Source organism: Bufo bufo, chromosome 4 (assembly GCF_905171765.1).
Source record: "Bufo bufo chromosome 4, aBufBuf1.1, whole genome shotgun sequence".
Taxonomy (NCBI): domain Eukaryota; kingdom Metazoa; phylum Chordata; class Amphibia; order Anura; family Bufonidae; genus Bufo; species Bufo bufo.
Genome location: NC_053392.1, coordinates 634,922,993 through 634,945,435, shown reverse-complemented (window position 1 = coordinate 634,945,435; position 22,443 = coordinate 634,922,993). Strand labels below are relative to the sequence as shown.

General features: G+C 41.8%; 1 protein-coding gene across 1 annotated transcript in view; it reads left to right on the top strand.

The window, feature by feature from the left end:
- The first annotated feature begins 90 nt into the window (after nt 1-90).
- GNMT (glycine N-methyltransferase) overlaps nt 91-22,443 on the top strand; it is a 47,683-nt gene continuing 25,330 nt past the window's right edge. Inside the window, exon 1 of the mRNA XM_040430918.1 lies at nt 91-310. Within this exon, the coding sequence (XP_040286852.1) occupies nt 105-310 (206 nt within the window). The 5' untranslated portion in view covers nt 91-104. The remainder of the gene's footprint in view (nt 311-22,443) is intronic.

Genomic DNA, 22,443 nt, shown 5'->3' with positions numbered 1-22,443 from the left:
GTGTGCCTTCTGGGAAGCGGTGCAGCTGGATGTTACTGGGGGCGTCAGGCCGTGTGTAATCAGTCTGTGCTGACGCTGCAGACACAGGAGCTCAGGTAAGTACAATGGTGGACAGCGTGTACAGGACGCGGTCCCTCGGAGTGGCAGCTGAAGGCCTTCCAGATCAGTACGCTGATGGGCAAGCTGCTCGAGTCTGGCATTACTACATTGGAGACAAGAGAGGCCGCACAGATGAGTATCGCACATGGATCCTGGCCCTGCTGCACAGACACAACTGCCGGACGGTGCTGGATGTCGCCTGTGGCACTGGGTGAGCACGGTGAGAACAGACGAGGTAGAGGGAGATCATACCCTGAGACCTCCTCCATACAGACCTTCAGGAACATACACATCTGGTGCTGGAGCCGCCCGGATATAGTGCTCTATCATCCTGTACTATCAGTAATACAGCGCTCTATCATCCTGTACTATCAGTAATCTACTGCTCTATCATCCTGTACTATCAGTAATCTACTGCTCTATCATCCTGTACTATCAGGAATATAGCGCTCTATCCTTCTGTACTATCAGTAATGTACTGCTCTATCATCCTGTACTATCAGTAATGTACTGCTCTATCATCCTGTACTATCAGTAATATAGCGCTCTATCATCCTGTACTATCAGTAATCTACTGCTCTATCATCCTGTACTATCAGTAATGTACTGCTCTATCATCCTGTACTATCAGGAATATAGCGCTCTATCCTTCTGTACTATCAGTAATATAGCGCTCTATCATCCTGTACTATCAGTAATGTACTGCTCTATCATCCTGTACTATCAGGAATATAGCGCTCTATCCTCCTGTACTATGAGGAATGTACTGCTCTATCATCCTGTACTATCAGGAATATACTGCTCTATCATCCTGTACTATCAGGAATATAGCACTCTATCATCCTGTACTATCAGTAATGTACTGCTCTATCATCCTGTACTATCAGTAATACAGCGCTCTATCATCCTGTACTATCAGTAATCTACTGCTCTATCATCCTGTACTATCAGGAATATAGCGCTCTATCCTTCTGTACTATCAGTAATGTACTGCTCTATCATCCTGTACTATCAGGAATATAGCACTCTATCCTTCTGTACTATCAGTAATTTACTGCTCTATCATCCTGTACTATCAGTAATCTACTGCTCTATCATCCTGTACTATCAGGAATATAGCGCTCTATCATCCTGTACTATCAGTAATGTACTGCTCTATCATCCTGTACTATCAGTAATGTACTGCTCTATCATCCTGTACTATCAGGAATATAGCGCTCTATCCTTCTGTACTATCAGTAATATAGCGCTCTATCATCCTGTACTATCAGTAATGTACTGCTCTATCATCCTGTACTATCAGGAATATAGCGCTCTATCCTCCTGTACTATGAGGAATGTACTGCTCTATCATCCTGTACTATCAGGAATATACTGCTCTATCATCCTGTACTATCAGGAATATAGCACTCTATCATCCTGTACTATCAGTAATGTACTGCTCTATCATCCTGTACTATCAGTAATACAGCGCTCTATCATCCTGTACTATCAGTAATCTACTGCTCTATCATCCTGTACTATCAGGAATATAGCGCTCTATCCTTCTGTACTATCAGTAATGTACTGCTCTATCATCCTGTACTATCAGGAATATAGCACTCTATCCTTCTGTACTATCAGTAATTTACTGCTCTATCATCCTGTACTATCAGTAATCTACTGCTCTATCATCCTGTACTATCAGGAATATAGCGCTCTATCATCCTGTACTATCAGTAATGTACTGCTCTATCATCCTGTACTATCAGTAATGTACTGCTCTATCATCCTGTACTATCAGGAATATAGCGCTCTATCCTCCTGTACTATGAGGAATGTACTGCTCTATCATCCTGTACTATCAGGAATATAGCGCTCTATCATCCTGTACTATCAGGAATGTACTTCTCTATCATCCTGTACTATCAGGAATATAGCGCTCTATCATCCTGTACTATCAGGAATGTACTGCTCTATCATCCTGTACTATCAGGAATATAGCGCTCTATCATCCTGTACTAACAGTAATGTACTGCTCTATCATCCTGTACTATCAGGAATATAGCGCTCTATCATCCTGTACTATCAGGAATGTACTTCTCTATCATCCTGTACTATCAGGAATATAGCGCTCTATCATCCTGTACTAACAGTAATGTACTGCTCTATCATCCTGTACTATCAATAATACAGCACTCTATCATCCTGTACTATTTGTAATGTACTGCTCTATCATCCTGTACTATCAGAAATATAGCGCTCTATCATACTGTACTATCAGTAATGTACTGCTCTATCATCCTGTACTAGCAGTAATATAGCGCTCTATCATCCTGTACTATCAGTAATGTACTGCTCTATCATCCTGTACTAGCAGAAATGTACTGCTCTATCATCCTGTACTATCAGTAATGTACTGCTCTATCATCCTGTACTATCAGTAATGTACTGCTCTATCATCCTGTACTATCAGGAATATAGCGCTCTATCATCCTGTACTATCAGGAATGTACTGCTCTATCATCCTGTACTATCAGGAATATAGCGCTCTATCATCCTGTACTAACAGTAATGTACTGCTCTATCATCCTGTACTATCAGTAATACAGCGCTCTATCATCCTGTACTATCTGTAATGTACTGCTCTATCATCCTGTACTAGCAGTAATATAGCGCTCTATCATCCTGTACTATCAGTAATGTACTGCTCTATCATCCTGTACTATCAGAAATATAGCGCTCTATCATACTGTACTAACAGTAATGCACTGCTCTATCATCCTGTACTATCAGGAATATAGCACTCTATCATCCTGTACTATCAGTAATGTACTGCTCTATCATCCTGTACTATCAGTAATGCACTGCTCTATTATCCTGTACTATCAAGAATATAGCGCTCTATCATCCTGTACTATGAGTAATGTACTGCTCTATCATCCTGTACTATCAGGAATATATCACTCTATCATCCTGTACTAACAGTAATGTACTGCTCTATCACCCTATACTATCAGTAATGTACTGCTCTATCATCCTGTACTATCAGTAATATAGCGCTCTATCACCCTGCACTATCAGTAATATACTGCTCTATCATCCTGTACTATAAGTACTATACTGCTCTATCATCCTGTACTATCAGTAATGTACTGCTCTATCATCCTGTACTATCAGTAATATTGTGCACAATCACCATGTACTATCAGTAATATACTGCTCTATCATCCTGTACTATCAATAATATAGTGCTCTATCATCCTATACTATCAATAATGCACTGCTGTATCATCCTTTACTGTACTGATTATCATTACTATAGCATGCACTCTACTTGTTATCATCAGTATATCTAGGAGCACTCTACTTGTTATCATCACTATATCTAGGAGCACTCTGCTTGTTATTACTATATCTAGGAGCACTCTACTTGTTATTACTATATCTAGGAGAACTCTGCTTGTTATCATCACTATATCTAGGAGCACTCTGCTTGTCATCACTATATCTAGGAGCACTCTGCTTGTCATCACATTATCTAGGAGCACTCTGCTTGTTATCATCACTATATCTAGGAGCACTCTGCTTGTTATTACTATATCTAGGAGCACTCCACTTATTATTATCACTAGATCTAGGAGCACTCTACTTGTTATCATCATTATATCTAGGAGCACTCTACTTGTTATCATCACATTATCTAGGAGCACTCCACTTATTATTATCACTATATCTAGGAGCACCCTGCTTGTCATCACTATATCTAGGAGCACTCTGCTTGTCATCATATTATCTAGGAGCACTCCACTTATTATCACTATATCTAGGAGCACCCTGCTTGTCATCACTATATCTAGGAGCACTCTGCTTGTCATCACATTATCTAGGAGCACTCTGCTTGTTATCATCACTATATCTAGGAGCACTCTGCATGTTATCATCAATATATCTAGAATCACTCTACTTGTTAGCTTCACTATATCTAGGAGCACTCTGTTTGTTATCATCACTATATCTAGGAGCACTCTACTTGTTATCATCACTATATCTAGGAGCACTCTTCTTTCATCATCACTATATCTAGGAGCACTCTTCTTTCATCATCACTATATCTAGGAGCACTCTTCTTTCATCATCACTATATCTAGGAGCACTCTACTTGTTAACATCACTTTATCTAGGAGCACTCTGCTTGTTATCAATTTATCTAGGAGCACTCTACTTGTTATCTTCACTTTATCTAGGAGCACTCTACTTGTTATCTTCACTATATCTAGGAGCTCTCTGCTTGTTATCATCACTATATCTAGGAGCACTCTGCTTGTTATCAATTTATCTAGGAGCACTCTACTTGTTATCTTCACTTTATCTAGGAGCACTCTACTTGTTATCTTCACTATATCTAGGAGCACTCTGCTTGTTATCAATTTATCTAGGAGCACTCTACTTGTTATCTTCACTTTATTTAGGAGCACTCTACTTGTTATCATCACTATATCTAGGAGCACTCTACTTGTTAATATTACTATATCTAGGAGCACTCTACTTGTTTTCATCGCTATATCTGGGAGCACTCTACATCAAAATATCCTATTTCTACTTGTTATCCTCACTATATTTAGGGACACTCTGCTTGTTACCATCACTAATTCTAGGAGCACTCTACTTGTTATCATCACTTCATCTAGGAGCACTCTGCTTGTTACCATCACTATTTCTAGGAGCGCTCTGCTTGTTATCATCACTATATCTAGGAGCACTCTTCATTTATCAGCACTATATCTAGAAGCACTCTGCTTGTTATTACTATGTCTAGGAGCACTCTACTTGTTATCATCACTATATCTAGGAGCACTCTTCTTTCCTCATCACTATATCTAGGAGCTCTCTGCTTGTTATCACTATATCTAGAAGCACTCTGCTTGTTATCATTATATATAGGAGCACTCTGCTTGTTAATATCACTATATCTAGGAGCACTCTGCTTGTTATCATCAGATTATCTAGGAGCACTTTACATGTTATCATCACTATATCTAGGAGCATTCTACTTGTTATTACTATATCTAGGCGCACTCTACTTGTTTTCATCACTATATGTAGTAGCACGCTACTTGTCATCACTATATTGAGGAGCACTCTGCTTGTTATCAGCACTATATCTAAGAGCACTCTACTTGTTAATATCACATTACCTAGTAGCACTTTAGTTGTTATAATTTTTATATCTAGGAGCACTCTACTTGTTAATATCACTATATCTAAGAGCACTCTGATTGTTATCATCACTATATCTAGGAGCACTCTACTTTTTATCATCACTATATTTATGAACACTCTACTTGTTATCATCGCTATATCTAGGAGCACTCTGCTTGTTTTCACTATATCTAGGAGCACTCTGCTTGTTATTATCACTATATCTAGAGCACTCTACTTGTTTTCATCACTATATGTAGTAGCACGCTACTTGTCATCACTATATTGAGGAGCACTCTGCTTGTTATCAGCACTATATCTAGAAGCACTCTACTTTTTATCATCAGTTAATCGAGGAGCACTCTACTTGTTAATATCACATTACCTACTAGCACTCTACTTGTTATCATCACTATATCTAGGAGCACTCAACTTTTTAATATCACTATATTTAATAGCACTCTACTTGTTGTCATCACTATATCTAGGAGCACTCTACTTGTTATCATCACTATATCTAGGAGCACTCTGCTTGTTATTATCACTATATCTAGGAGCACTCTGCCTGTTAATATCACTATATCTAGGAGCACTCTACTTGTTGATATCACATTATCTAGTAGCACTGTACTTGATATCATCACTATATATAGGAGCACTCTACTTGTTTTAGCTATATCTAGGAGCACTCTACTTGTTTTAGCTATATCTAGGAGCACTCTACTTGTTAATATCACTATATTTAGGAGCACTCTACTTGTTAATATCACATTATCTAGTAGCACTGTACTTGTTATCATCACTATATGTAGGAGCACTCTAATTGTTATCATCACTATATCTAGTAGCACTCTGCTTGTTATCATCACTATTTCTAGGAGCACTCTACTTTTTAATATCACTATATTTAATAGCACTCTACTTGTTATCATCACTATATCTAGGAGCACTCTACTTGTTATCACTATATCTAGTAGCACTCTGCTTGTTATTATCACTATATCTAGGAGCACTCTGCCTGTTAATATCACTATATCTAGGAGCACTCTACTTGTTGATATCACATTATCTAGTAGCACTGTACTTGATATCATCACTATATCTAGCAGCACTCTACTTGTTTTAGCTATATCTAGGAGCACTCTACTTGTTTTAGCTATATCTAGGAGCACTCTACTTGTTAATATCACTATATCTAGGAGCACTCTACTTGTTAATATCACATTATCTAGTAGCACTGTACTTGTTATCATCATTATATGTAGGAGCACTCTACTTGTTATCATCACTATATCTAGTAGCACTCTGCTTGTTATCATCACTATTTCTAGGAGCACTCTACTTGTTATCATCACTATTTCTAGGAGCACTCTGCTTGTTATCATCACTATATCTAGTAGCACTCTGCTTGTTATTATCACTATATCTAGGAGCACTCTGCTTGTTATCATCACTCTATCTAGGAGAACTCTACTTGTTATATTTACTGTCTAGGAGCACTCTGCTTGTTCTTATCACTATATCTAAGAGCACTCTGCCATCATCACTATATCTAGGAGCACTCTACTTGTCATCACTATATCTAGGAGCACTCTGCTTGTTATCATCACTTTATCGTAGGAGCACTCTGCTTGTTATCATAACTATATCTAGGAGCACTCTATTTGTTATCATCACTATATCTAGGAGCACTCTACTTGTTATCACTATATCTAGTAGCACTCTGCTTGTTATTATCACTATATCTAGGAGCACTCTACTTGTTAATATCACTATATCTAGGTGCACTCTACTTATTAATATCACTATATGTAATAGCACTCTACTTGTTTAAGCTATATCTAAGAGCACTTGACTTGTTAATATCACTATATCTAGGAGCACTCTGCTTGTTATCATCACTATATGTAATAGCACTCTACTTGTTTTAGCTATATCTAGGAGAACTCTACTTGTCATCACTATATCTAGGAGCACTCTGCTTTTTATCATCACTATATCGTAGGAGCACTCTACTTACTTTTATGACTATATCTAGGAGCACTCTACTTGTTATCATCACTATATCTAGGAGCACTCTACTTGTTATCATCACTATTTCTAGGAGCACTCTTCTTTCCTCATCATTATATCTAGGAGCACTCTGCTTGTTATCACTATATTTAGGAGCACCCTACTTGTTATCACTATATCTAGGAGCACTCTACTTGTTATCACTATATCTAGGAGCACCCTACTTGTTATCACTATATCTAGGAGCACTCTGCTTGTTAGCATCACTATACCTAGGAGCACTCTACTTGTTATAATTACTATATCTAGGAGCACTCTTCTTTTATCATCACTATATCTAGGAGCACTCTGCTTGTTATCAATTTATCTAGGAGCATTCTACTTGTTATCTTCACTATATCTAGGAGCTCTCTGCTTGTTATAACAATATTTAGGAGCACTCTGCTTATGTTGGGACAAATCCCCCACCTCTATAATTGTCGGGGTCCCACATATACACAAGATAGCAGACATATTTATTCACAATGGATTCTCATCCTTGACACTTGTTATCATCACTATATCTATGAGCACTCTACTTGTTAATATTACTATATCTCGGAGCATTCTGCTTGTTTTCCTCTCTATATCTGGGAGCACTCTACATCAAAAATATCCAGAAGAATTCTACTTGTTATCCTCACTATATTTATGAGTACTCTACTTGTTATCATCACTATATCTTGGAGAACACTGCTTGTTATCACTATATCTAGTAGCACTATGCTTGTTATTATCACTATATCTAGGAGCACTCTGCTTGTTAATATTACTATATCTAGGAGCACTCTACTTGTTAATATCACTATATCTAGGAGCACTCTACTTGTTTTCATCACTATATCTAGTAGCACTCTACTTGTTTTCCTCACTATATCTAGGAGCACTCTACTTGTTTTCCTCACTATATCTAGGAGCACTCTGCTTGTTAATATCACTACAGTACAGACCAAAAGTTTGGACACACCTTCTCATTCAAAGAGTTTTCTTTATTTTCATGACTATGAAGGCATCAAAACTATGAATTAACACATGTGGAATTATATACATAACAAACAAGTGTGAAACAACTGAAAAGATGTCCTATTCTAGGTTCTTCAAAGTAGCCACCTTTTGCTTTGATTACTGCTTTGCACACTCTTGGCATTCTCTTGATGAGCTTCAAGAAGTAGTCCCCTGAAATGGTCTTCCAACAGTCTTGAAGGAGTTCCCAGAGATGCTTAGCACTTGTTGGCCCTTTTGCCTTCACTGTGCGTCCAGCTCACCCCAAACCATCTCGATTGGGTTCAGGTCCGGTGACTGTGGAGGCCAGGTCATCTGGCGCAGCACCCCATCACTCTCCTTCATGGTCAAATAGCCCTTACTTTCAAAGTTTTCCCAATTTTTCGGCTGACTGACTGACCTTCATTTCTTAAAGTAATGATGGCCACTCGTTTTTCTTTCCTTAGCTGCTTTTTTCTTGCCATAATACAAATTCTAACAGTCTATTCAGTAGGACTATCAGCTGTGTATCCACCTGACTTCTCCTCAACGCCACTGATGGTCCCAACCCCATTTATAAGGCAAGAAATCCCACTTATTAAACCTGACAGGGCACACCTGTGAAGTGAAAACCATTTCAGGGGACTACCTCTTGAAGCTCATCAAGAGAATGCCAAGAGTGTGCAAAGCAGTAATCAAAGCAAAAGGTGGCTACTTTGAAGAACCTAGAATATGACATATTTTCAGTTGTTTCACACTTGTTTGTTATGTATATAATTCCACATGTGTTAATTCATAGTTTTGATGCCTTCATAGTCATGAAAATAAAGAAAACTCTTTGAATGAGAAGGTGTGTCCAAACTTTTGGTCTGTACTGTATATCTAGGAGCACTCTACTTGTTAATATCACTATATCTAGGAGCACTCTGCTTGTTATCATCACTATATCTAGGAGCACTCTGCTTGTTATCATCACTATATCTAGGAGCACTCTACTTGTTATCACTATATCTAGGAGCACTCTACTTGTTATCATCACTATATCTAGGAGCACTCTGATTATTAATATCACTATAGCTAATAGCACTCTACTTGTTTTTCTCACTATATCTAGGATCACTCTATATCTGCTTTTTTTTCTATATCTAGGAGCACTCTACTTGTTATCATTACTATATCTAGGAGCACTCTACTTGTTATCATCACTATATCTAGGAGCACTCTACTTGTTATCATCACTATATCTAGGAGCACTCTACTTGTTATCATCACTATATCTAGGAGCACTCTACTTGTTATCATCACTATATCTAGGAGCACTCTACTTGTTATCATCACTATATCTAGGAGTGTTCTGGTTCTGATCCATGGTCAGGTAGGCTGATACACTGCTCCAAATTAGACAGATACATGCATGCACGGCGAGAGAAATAACACTGACACTAGATAAGGTCAGAGCATGACTGTAATTTATTAGCTGGGGGCTTCACATTATATCCCCTCCATATTAGTGGGAGGAGGGGCTCACATGATTGGAATGTAAACAGGAATTAAGTGTAAGGCATATGTCTGATAGATTCCTGACAGTTTCAAGTCTTTGCTGCAAATAGTTTCAATCATAGAATGCATACTGGGGGTTGTCTCTCTGCATACTGGGGGTTGTCTCTCTGCATACTGGAGGTTGTCTCTCTGCATACTGGGGGTTGTCTCTCTGCATACTGGGGGTTGTCTCTCTGCATACTGGAGGTTGTCTCTCTGCATACTGGGGGTTGTCTCTCTGCATGCTGGGGGTTGTCTCTCTGCATGCTGGGGGTTGTCTCTCTGCATGCTGGGGGTTGTCTCTCTGCATACTGGGGGTTGTCTCTCTGCATACTGGGGGTTGTCTCTCTGCATACTGGGGGTTGTCTCTCTGCATACTGGGGGTTGTCTCTCTGCATACTGGGGGTTGTCTCTCTGCATACTGGGGGTTGTCTCTCTGCATACTGGGGGTTGTCTTTCTGCATACTGGGGGTTGTCTCTCTGCATACTGGGGGTTGTCTCTCTGCATACTGGGGGTTGTCTCTCTGCATACTGGGGGTTGTCTCTCTGCAAACTGGAGGTTGTCTCTCTGCATACTGGGGGTTGTCTCTCTGCATACTGGGGGTTGTCTCTCTGCATACTGGGGGTTGTCTCTCTGCATACTGGGGGTTGTCTCTCTGCATACTGGAGGTTGTCTCTCTGCATACTGGGGGTTGTCTCTCTGCATACTGGGGGTTGTCTCTCTGCATGCTGGGGGTTGTCTCTCTGCATACTGGAGGTTGTCTCTCTGCATACTGGGGGTTGTCTCTCTGCATACTGGGGGTTGTCTCTCTGCATACTAGGGGTTGTCTCTCTGCATACTGGGGGTTGTCTCTCTGCATACTAGGGGTTGTCTCTCTGCATACTGGGGGTTGTCTCTCTGCATACTGGGGGTTGTCTCTCTGCATACTGGAGGTTGTCTCTCTGCATACTGGGGGTTGTCTCTCTGCATACTGGGGGTTGTCTCTCTGCATACTGGGGGTTGTCTCTCTGCATACTGGGGGTTGTCTCTCTGCATACTGGAGGTTGTCTCTCTGCATACTAGGGGTTGTCTCTCTGCATACTAGGGGTTGTCTCTCTGCATACTGGGGGTTGTCTCTCGGACAGACACCATTTTGTAAGTGACAAGAAAGTGTCCATTATATTCCATATCAGTCCCTCCTTGGATTCTTGATTGTAGAACTTTCCCTGCCTAGCGAACCCCTGGGAATACCATTCGCAATCCTCTTCACCCACAGTGGCGACAACCTACCCCTTTTGGGTAGACTCCCGGTTAATCGGACTTATGGTAGTTCCCTGGGATCCATCTTTCCCTATCCCGGCGCGACATCGTAATCGGTGGGGGAACTTGTGTTGAATTCTTTGGTTTCCATTTCTTCTTCCCAATATAGCAGCATGATGGGCTGTTCAGTAGTTGAGGTCACAACATAACACTGCTGACATTACTACTATCCCCATACCTATCTGGGTGAGGAAGGATTTCCAGTTCTCGAACCATCCAGAGTACTCATCCCATGGCTCTGTTACCCCTGAGTTACGTCAGTAAGCTTGTTTATCGCTTCCCTTTGGGGCCGGTGTTATCTGGGATGTAGGCGCAGCAAGTTTCCCCAGTCTCAGCCAGGATCATATCTCGGACCATCCACAGCAGACGTGGCCTCTAACTGTTCTGCATCACGGGTGTAGTTTACAAATCTCTGCTGATTATAGTATATGAAGTTTATCCAGTCGACGTTCTTGTCACTATTGGGAGTAGGGATTCAAATCCAGCTGCCACCTGATCCCTGGCCTTAAACTCATTGGGGACCTCCCTTGGGACTCCTATTGCTTCTATACACATGTGGGTCAAAGCTCCCCCGTGGGGAGGCCTCCCTTTTTGACCTCCCTAAATAGGTTTCTTGAGAATACCCTTTAACTGTGGGGTCATCTTCTAGTATGTGAAGGGGCATTATGGCTTTCGCTAGGGCGCATTCACCGGACCAATTGCCTTTTAACCTAGTTCTTATTTTCCCATCTCCACAGATCCAATAGATGTCCCCCAAAGATACCCTCTGATTCTGTGTTTCAGTGGACAGGTTGTTGGAGGATGAGCACTACCCTCTGTGACGTTGCCCAGGAATCTCTGACTGCCAGGGGTGAAGTAACAGGTGTAGTTACCGGGGTATATGGCTATGCCCTCACCTGGTTTGGGGCTTTTTACTACCAGGGGGTATTTTCTCTTCCACGTTTCACAGGCAGAGTCATTCACGCTAGTGTTGGTGTATAGGCTGGGGGAGCAGATTTCAGTCTCAGGAGGCAGATGCAAGGGCACAGTGCCTAGGTGTGGGCGTGCCCCCCCCCCCCCCCCGTGGGCGTGCCCCCCCCGCACATATGTAACTGTTCATCTTATTGTGTATTTCATCCATTCTAACCACAGGTTGGTGTCAGAAAATCGTGTCTCGGTGGCCATAGTATCTTCAAAGGTGGGGTCTGCTATGGCTGTCATCTGCCTAACAGAGGTAGTGTAGGGTTTGGACGGATCCTTCTCTATCTTAGTGAGATCATGTAGGTCTTTCAGGTGGAACATGCCCATGTCCCCAGCAGTTGCCCCCATCCAGGTGCCTATAAGGTATGTCCCTGCGTCATTGGGGCTGGGGTTTTCTATTGTGAGGGTAAGTGGCATGTTGGAGCCTGTCTGTCCACTTGGGTGGCATCTTCCACTCTTAAACAGTGTCATGCGGGTAAGCAAGGATTTGCCCACTTTGTCTCGGGCACTCTGAGGTCTGTATCCCCATGGGTCACCCGTGTTCCACCCAACTGCTCCCCACGAGTTACACTGTTCCCCATACTGGTTATCAGTGACACAGATGTATGTGGATCTATGGCTGCCCGTTTGGTACATGCTATATTGCCATGCTGGCATTGGGCACAATACTAGACGGCAGTAATCGAATTTGAAGGTAGCCCCGTGAGTGCTGGAGGAATTAAACCAGAAAGTGGTCAATATGTAGCCACCCATCTCTTTTTGTTGGGTGATGGCCACTTGTCCTCCTGTCTTTGGAAGATTCTGTGTATATGTGACCGTGTAGGTGTAGACAAAAAGTAGCAGAGCGATAACTGCTGCGACAGGCATCATGCAGATTCAGCGGTGGTTCCCCCCATATCTGGAGCTGGCACTCGTATTCTTTTGCAGTGTGATCCAGGTGGGTCTCCCCTCGAGTTTTACAGAAGTTGGGGTGGTCAGCAGCACCTGGTAAGGTCCCTCGTTTCGTGGTTCGAGGGTGCTTCTGATATGCTTCTTGACCACCACCCACTCTCCAGGTTTCAGAGTGTGGCTTCCTTCTAGGGAGTTAGGATCTGGAATGGAAGAGAAAACTTGTGCATGTATGTTAGACAACTGTTTACTCAGAGCTATCACAGATTTGGCAACAGATTCATAATGCATTTGCAACTGCTGCGGGAAATACTGTCCCATTCTTGGCCCCGTCCCAAATAGGACCTCGTATGGTGTCAGTTTGTGTGGAGGCCTTGGTGTGTGCCTAACTGAAAAGAGTGCTATAGGCAAGCACTGAGCCCAATTGAGCCCTGTCTCCCTGCTCATCTTCAACATTTTTTACTTCAATCTTTCAACTTTGCCGCTGCTTTGGAGCCTGTAGGGGGTGTGATACGCCAGGTGCGACCATTTCCCAGACTTCTTGGGTTAATCTGGCAGTGAATGCTGGGCCCTGATCACTCTCAATGACCTCAGGTACTCCGAACCTAACGACAAGTTCCTGCATCAGTGTTTTAGCAGGAGTAGTTGCTGTCTGATTTCGGACGGGGTAGGCTTCTGGCCACCCAGAGAACAAGTCTATCACTACCAGCACATATTGAAACCCTTGGCATCTGGATGTGGTCGATTTGTATCCTCTGAAATGGATATAAGGCCTTTGGGAGACATTTCCGGGGCGTGGGCTCGGTTCTACCTGGATTACATTCTGAGCAGATGAGGCACGCTTGAGTAGTTATCCCTGGGGCCACCCATATTTTATTAATTAACTCTTTCACGATGGTTTTGGATTGGTGGGTGGGCCCATGAGCTATTGTGGCTATTAGGGGATAGAGAGTTTTGGGCAGGCATACTCTCTTTCCCTGTGTCCAGAGTCCGGATTCTTCTTCGAGGGCTCCCACGTATTGTAGGAGTTGGACCTCCGGGTTGTCTGCCTGCCATGGTTGGAGCACGGAGGCCATGGCTTTGCTAAACCATGAAGGGCTATTCTGTGCTCCCTGAGGCATCACAGTCCAAGTGTATTGCTTGCCTGCATGTGTGAATGCGACAATCTTCTTTTAATTCTCTCTTTGGCCTTGCAGACAGTGTTCTCGCTTATCACACATGCCAATGTCATGACGTCACTCCCCCCTTCCAGCTATGGCCCCCTGTCTCTCACTGTACTATACTTTGTAGATCTGACCACGTACACCCATATGTCTTGTATATTTGATCTAATTTACGGTAAAACGGCATGGGGGGGGTCTTGGGGTCCGGTAACTGACTGACAATTGAATACAGCTGATTTGGTGTGAATGACACATATCTAGCTGGTCCCCTGGGTATTGCTTTGGATAAAATGGTCTCATTTGCATATCTCAAAAATTCAGACTGTTCTCCTGCCACATTCTTCATCTGTTCTTTTATCCCATGTAACTCATACTGTATCCGCCGCTCCTCCTCGGTCAGGTCTGACCGCCGTTTTGGAGTGCTAATATCTGCAGGAGAGGGGAAAGTTGTATGCACTGGGGGTGGTTCTGCTGGGTTCTCATCCCCACCATCCTCCGCCTCCTTCTTCCCGACCATCACGTGAACAACCTGCTGTGGCAGACTGAATGTGCCATCAGGATTTATCATGGGATAGAGTGCTGGAACTTGTGGGCTTACAGGCAGGACGGAGGGATCTGGGTTACTGGGGGTTAACAGTCCAGCCGTGGGCAGCGGCTGGGAATATGACGGTGTCTCATGCAGAGCTGTGGGTGGGCGTGAAGCACCACATGCGAGGCACGTAACACTGGGGGGAGGATTCTGGGGCCACATACGGCACAGGTCCACCCCCCCTTCTTCTTGATGACCCCATTATTATTAGGTGGCTGCTGCCCGGGCATACAGTGATATCTTCCTGTCTTTTCATTATATGTCTGTTCTCCCCCCGTCCGTTCACATTCTTTGCTGCGGTCAGGCCTCACCTCCACTGCACCTCCGATCTTCCATCAGCAGGTTTACCTTTCTTCTCATCTAACAATGCTCTCCATGTATCAACACAAAGAGGTTACACATCTCATAATGTTTCTCCACCCGTGGTAAACACTTCACCAAGCGTTTCCCTCTCTTGTCCGCCACCTACCCTTCGGGACACTTTTAGTGATGAGCGGCAGGGGTCATATTCGAATTCGCAATATTTAGCAAATATTTCGTAGAATATTCGCAAATTCGAATATTTGTTAGGAGTAGTGTTGATTGCGAATTTTCGTAATATTCCAAAACAAGAATATAGAGCGAATTATTATATTACGAAAATTCGCAATCAACACTACTCCTAAAGTCAAAGATATTTCAGCCGTCTCATTGGCCCACAAGCTAGAAGCAGGGAGCGATCATGTGTACTGATTAAAAAAAAATAGAATATTCGCTATATTGCTATATATTCTTGTTTTAGAATATTAGGAATATTCTAAAAAACAAATATATAGCAATATAGTGAATATTCTAAAAAAAAAACGAATTTAGAACAATTTAGCTAATATAGCGCTATAATCTTCTTTGTCTAATAGTTGTAATCTTTTTCTCATCTAAAGTTCAGATTGGAAAAAAATGACAACTATTAAAAAAAGATTATAGCGCTATATTAGCTAAATTGTTCTAAATTCGTTTTTGTTTTTTTTTCGAATATTCACTATATTGCTATATATTCTTGTTTTAGAATATTACGAATATATTAGTATTATAGAATATTCGTCTTTTCTTTTATTTATCTGTACAGTTGTTCCACTTTGGCATACTCCTCCCCGACAAGCGTCCCCGTCACCATGGGAATGCCTGGGGGTTAGAATATATCATCGGATCTGAGTTTTCACAATCTCTTTGATTCTCATTCCAAAAATTTGCATTATGAAAATTCACAAGCAACACAAGCAGGGAGGGATCATGAGTACTGATTAAAAAATAGATAGAATATTCGAAATTACGAATATAAATCACTAAATTCTAAATATTCGAGAATTTTCAAAGTGCCGATATTCGCAATAAAAATTTGCAATTCGAATATTCGTGATCAACACTAGACACTTTCAACTTTTCCCATAATGTAATATCTCCTGGAGCCGTCTAGTCCGTAACCTGTGCTTGCACCCTGTGTTCCTGAACTACCTGAGTTCGTCTTTGAGTCAGACACGTAGTACACCTTTGGACCGGTTCTGACCGCCTCCTCCCCTTCCACTATCCAGACAGACGCCTCTGGCTGTACCGCGATGTGGGCTAATGAGGTAGGCTTCCTTGTAACTCGGTAGTTTATACACAGGTGCTCAAGGTCATAACGACGTCAGAACAACACATAATACACAGTGTATCAAAATCTCATCAATTACTGTGGGGTTCTTACTTGCATGACCTCAAAGGCGCCCCAACTGCCGCCGCATCCCCTTCCTCAGACCGATGACAAGAGGCTACACCAGGGGACACAGTATAGGCAAGATTACTCTGTTTTCTTACCTCAAATCACAGGTAGCGATCCCACACGGTGTCCGTTGGTGCGCCCCTCCTACGTCTGATCTCCAGGGGTACGGGAACAGGTGGTCCAACCTTCGAGCCCCAAAATGTTCTGGTTCTGATCCATGGTCAGGTAGGCTGATACACTGCTCCAAATTAGACAGATAGATACATGCATGCACGGCGAGAGAAATAACACTGACACTAGATAAGGTCAGAGCATGACTGTAATTTATTAGCTGGGGGCTTCACATTATATCCCCTCCATATTAGTGGGAGGAGGGGCTCACATGATTGGAATGTAAACAGGAATTAAGTGTAAGGCATATGTCTGATAGACATAGTTAGTTTTTGCTGCAAATAGTTTCAATCATAGAATGCATACTGGGGGTTGTCTCTCTGCATACTGGGGGTTATCTCTGAGCATACTGGGGGTTGTCTCTCTGCATACTGGGGGTTGTCTCTCTGCATACTGGGGGTTGTCTCTCTGCATACTGGGGGTTGTCTCTCTGCATACTGGGGGTTGTCTCTCTGCATACTGGGGGTTGTCTCTCTGCATACTGGGGGTTGTCTCTCTGCATACTGGGGGTTGTCTCTCTGCATACTGGGGGTTGTCTCTCTGCATACTGGGGGTTGTCTCTCTTCATACTGGGGGTTGTCTCTCTGCATACTGGGGGTTGTCTATAGGACAGACACCATTTTGAAAGTGACAAGCAAGTGTCCATTATATTAATAAATTCATTAACAGGAGCACTCTGCTTCTTAATATCACTATATCTAGGAGCACTCTGCTTGTTATCATCACTATATCTAGGAGCACTCTACTTGTTATCATCACTATATCTAGGAGCACTCTACTTGTTAGCATCACTATATCTTGGAGCACTCTGCTTGTTATTATCACTATATCTAGGAGCACTCTACTTGTTATCATCACTATATCTAGGAGCACTCTACTTGTTATCATCACTATATCTAGGAGCACTCTACTTGTTAGCATCACTATATCTTGGAGCACTCTGCTTGTTATTATCACTATATCTAGGAGCACTCTACTTGTTATCATCACTATATCTAGGAGCACTCTACTTGTTATCATCACTATATCTAGGAGCACTCTACTTGTTATCATCACTATATCTAGGAGTGTTCTGGTTCTGATCCATGGTCAGGTAGGCTGATACACTGCTCCAAATTAGACAGATAGATACGTGCATGCACGGCGAGAGAAATAACACTGACACTAGATAAGGTCAGAGCATGACTGTAATTTATTAGCTGGGGGCTTCACATTATATCCCCTCCATATTAGTGGGAGGAGGGGCTCACATGATTGGAATGTAAACAGGAATTAAGTGTAAGGCATATGTCTGATAGACATAGTTAGTTTTTGCTGCAAATAGTTTCAATCATAGAATGCATACTGGGGGTTGTCTCTCTGCATACTGGGGGTTGTCTCTCTGCATACTGGGGGTTGTCTCTCTGCATACTGGGGGTTGTCTCTCTGCATACTGGGGGTTGTCTCTCTGCATACTGGGGGTTGTCTCTCTGCATACTGGGGGTTGTCTCTCTGCATACTGGGGGTTGTCTCTCTGCATACTGGGGGTTGTCTCTCTGCATACTGGGGGTTGTCTCTCTGCATACTGGAGGTTGTCTCTCTGCATACTGGGGGTTGTCTCTCTGCATACTGGGGGTTGTCTGTCTGCATACTGGGGGTTGTCTCTCTGCATACTGGGGGTTGTCTCTCTGCATACTGGGGGTTGTCTCTCTGCATACTGGGGGTTGTCTCTCTGCATACTGGGGGTTGTCTCTCTGCATACTGGGGGTTGTCTCTCTGCATACTGGGGGTTGTCTCTCTGCATACTGGGGGTTGTCTGTCTGCATACTGGGGGTTGTCTTTCTGCATACTGGGGGTTGTCTCTCTGCATACTGGGGGTTGTCTCTCTGCATACTGGGGGTTGTCTCTCTGCATACTGGGGGTTGTCTCTCTGCATACTGGGGGTTGTCTCTCTGCATACTGGGGGTTGTCTCTCTGCATACTGGGGGTTGTCTCTCTGCATACTGGGGGTTGTCTATAGGACAGACACCATTTTGAAAGTGACAAGCAAGTGTCCATTATATTAATAAATTCATTAACAGGAGCACTCTGCTTCTTAATATCACTATATCTAGGAGCACTCTGCTTCTTAATATCACTATATCTAGGAGCACTCTGCTTCTTAATATCACTATATCTAGGAGCACTCTGCTTCTTAATATCACTATATCTAGGAGCACTCTGCTTCTTAATATCACTATATCTAGGAGCACTCTGCTTCTTAATATCACTATATCTAGGAGCACTCTGCTTCTTAATATCACTATATCTAGGAGCACTCTGCTTCTTAATATCACTATATCTAGGAGCACTCTGCTTCTTAATATCACTATATCTTGGAGCACTCTGCTTGTTATTATCAGTATACTTAGGAGCACTCTACTTGTTATTATCAGTATACTTAGGAGCACTCTGCTTCTTAATATCACTATATCTAGGAGCACTCTACTTGTTATCATCACTATATCTAGGAGCACTCTACTTGTTATCATAACTATATCTAGGAGCACTCTAATTGTTTTCACTATATCTAAGAGCACTCTACTTGTTATTATCACTATATCTTGGAGCACTCTGCTTGTTACAATCACTATATCTAGGAGCACTCTACTTTTTAATATCACTATATCTAGCAGCACTCTACTTGTTATCACTATTTGTGGGAGCACTGCTTGTTATCATCACTATATCTAGGAGCACTCTACTTTTTTATAACTATATTAAGGAGCACTCTGCTTGTTATTATCACTATATCTAGGATCACTCTTCTTGCTATCATGACTATATCTATGAGCACTCTAGTTTTTAATATCACTATATCTAATAGCACTCTACTTGTTATCATCACTATATGTAATAAAATTTCAGGAAAAATTTGATTCGCACCGAAGCTGAATTTTCTTACACTTGGCAACAAATCCATTTTTTTTCCCTAAAATGACTGCTGTACGTGTGAGGACATGGAGCAAAGAACTGTGGGAACGAGGGACCACCCACAATGCCATGCATGCAGCCAATCAGCAGCCAATCAGCAGCCCCTGTGATGTCACAGCCCTATAAATAGCGGCAGCCATCTTGGATTCTGCCATTTTCCAGTGCACTTAGTGCAGGGAGAGACGTTACAGGCGCTAGGGACAGTGCGAGGAAAGACTTCATTGTGATGAAAAAAGGATTTACAAGTTCAGGGAAAGATTATTCAAGGTGCAGGGAAAGGACAGGGAGGCATCATCTACACTATAAACGGAGAACAGGGTGCAATAGGAGAGAGTACAGCCTGGGAAACAGGAGCGATCCTATTACACCTTGCTGCACTAATTGGGGAACCAAATTGCAGTTTTACTGCTGCTTTTTGGTTGTTTTACACATTAATAATTCCAGCAAACCTTGCTTGTGATTGGGGTGAAAGTTCTGTGTGATACAACCATTTACGGGGTGTATTAAAAGGAAAGATATGTCCTATTAGCCATTCTGCAGTGATTTTATATTGTTTTTAATGTTTTGGGGGTTTATTAATAGGAAAAAATGTCATAATTGTCGTTCAGCGGTGAAGTTGTACTACAGCCATTTACATGGTGTATTAATATGAAATATACGTCCCATTAGTCATTCTGCAGTGAATTGTGATTGTTATAGTTCTTTTTTTGGGGTGTAGTAATAGGAAAAAGAATACGTCTTGATTGCCGTTCTGTAGTAAAGTTACATTGTACTACAGCCTTTTTTGGGGGTATTATTTTAATTTAACCCCTTACGGACACATGACGTACCGGTACAGCATGTTTCCCGAGTCCTTAAGGACCCATGACCCCCTGGGTCTCACAGGCCCCGGAAGCTGTATGAGTAATACACACAGTATTACTCATACAGCCAATGCATTCCAATACAGAAGTATTGGAATGCATTGTAAAGGAATATACCCCCAAAGTTCAAGTCCCAAAGTGGGACAAAAAATAAAGTGGAAAAAAAGGTAAAAAAATAAAGTTTCAAATAAAAATAAACAAAAACGTAATTTTCCTCAAATAAAGTTAAAAACAGTTAGTAAAAAATATACATATTAGGTATCGCTGCGTCAGCTTACATCACAAAAAGTGTAATAGCAAGCGATAAAAAAGTCCCACGCACCCCAAAATAGTGCCAATAAAACCGTCCTCTCATCCCGCAAAAATCATACCCTACCCAAGGTAATCGCCCAAAAACTGAAAAAATTATGGCTCTCAGACTATGGAAACACTAAAATATGATTTTTTTTGCTTCAAAAATGAAATCATTGTGTAAAACTTACCTAATATGTACACTTTTTATTTATTTATGTATCGCCGCATCCGTGACAACCGGCTCTATAAAAATATCACATGATAAAACCTGTCAGATGAATGTAAATAACAAAAAATAAAAACGGTGCCAAAACAGCTATTTCTTGTTACCTTGCCTCACAAAAAGTGTAATATAGAGCAACCAAAAATCATATGTACCCTAAACTAGTACCAACAATACTGCCACCCTATCCCGTAGTTTCTAAAATGGGGCCACTTTTATGGAGTTTCTACTCTAGGGGTGCATCAGGGGGGCTTCAAATGGGACATGGTGTCAAAAAACCAGTCCAGCAAAATCTGCCTTCCAAAAACCATACGGCGCACCTTTCCCTCTACGCCCTACTGTGTGCCCGTACAGCAGTTTACGACCACATATGGGGTGTTTCTGTAAACTACAGAATCAGAGACATAAATAATGAGTTTGGTTTGGCTGTTAACCCTTGCTTTTTAACTGGAAAAAAATTATTAAAATGGAAAATCTGCCAAAAAAGTGAAATTTTTAAATTGTATCTCTATTTTCCATTAATTCTTGTGGAACACCTAAAGGGTTAACAAAGTTTGTAAAATCAGTTTTGAATACCTTGAGGGGTGTAGTTTCTATAATGGGGTCATTTTTGGGTGGTTTCTATTATGTAAGCCTCGCAAAGTGACTTCAGACCTGAACTGGTCCCTAAAAATTGGGTTTTTGAAAATTTCTGAAAAATTTCAAGATTTGCTTCTAAACTTCTAAGCCTTCTAACGTCCCCAAAAAATAAAATATCATTCCCAAAATGCTACAAACATGAAACAGACATATGGGGAATGTAAAGTAATAACTATTTTTTGGAGGTATTACTATGTATTATAGAAGTAGAGAAATTGAAACTTGGAAATTTGCATTTTTTTACACATATTTGGTAAATTTGGTATTTTTTTATAAATAAAAATGAATTTTTTTGACTTAATTTTAGCAGTGTCATGAAGTACAATATGTGACGAAAAAACAATCTCAGAACGGCCTGGAAAAGTCAAAGCGTTTTAAAGTTATCAGCACTTAAAGTGACACTGGTCAGATTTGCAAAGAATGGCCAAGTCCTTAAAATAGGGCTGAGTCCTTAAGGGGTTAATTATTATATTATACAGTATGTCAGACCGACAGGTGACAGGGCCTTCAAAGGGAACGGGCAGTGGGAAAAATGTTTCTGGCGCAGGTCGCAGCAGTGTAAGGGGGGTGGCAGCAGGGGTCACAGCGAGAGGCCTGAGCTCCCACTGTCATCTAGCGGTCGTGTCTTGACCAGCAACCCAGCGGTGCTTGAATAGTTGACTCGGTCTTCGACTTTGTCGGAAGTGACATCAGACACCCCAAGCCAAGAGTCAGTGGGTTCCTCTAACACAAAGCTTAGTTGGAATGGCCCGGTAGCAGGCCCTGTGCCCCACCTGTCCTCAACCTTTCTCTGTCATTTTCAGTTCCCTCA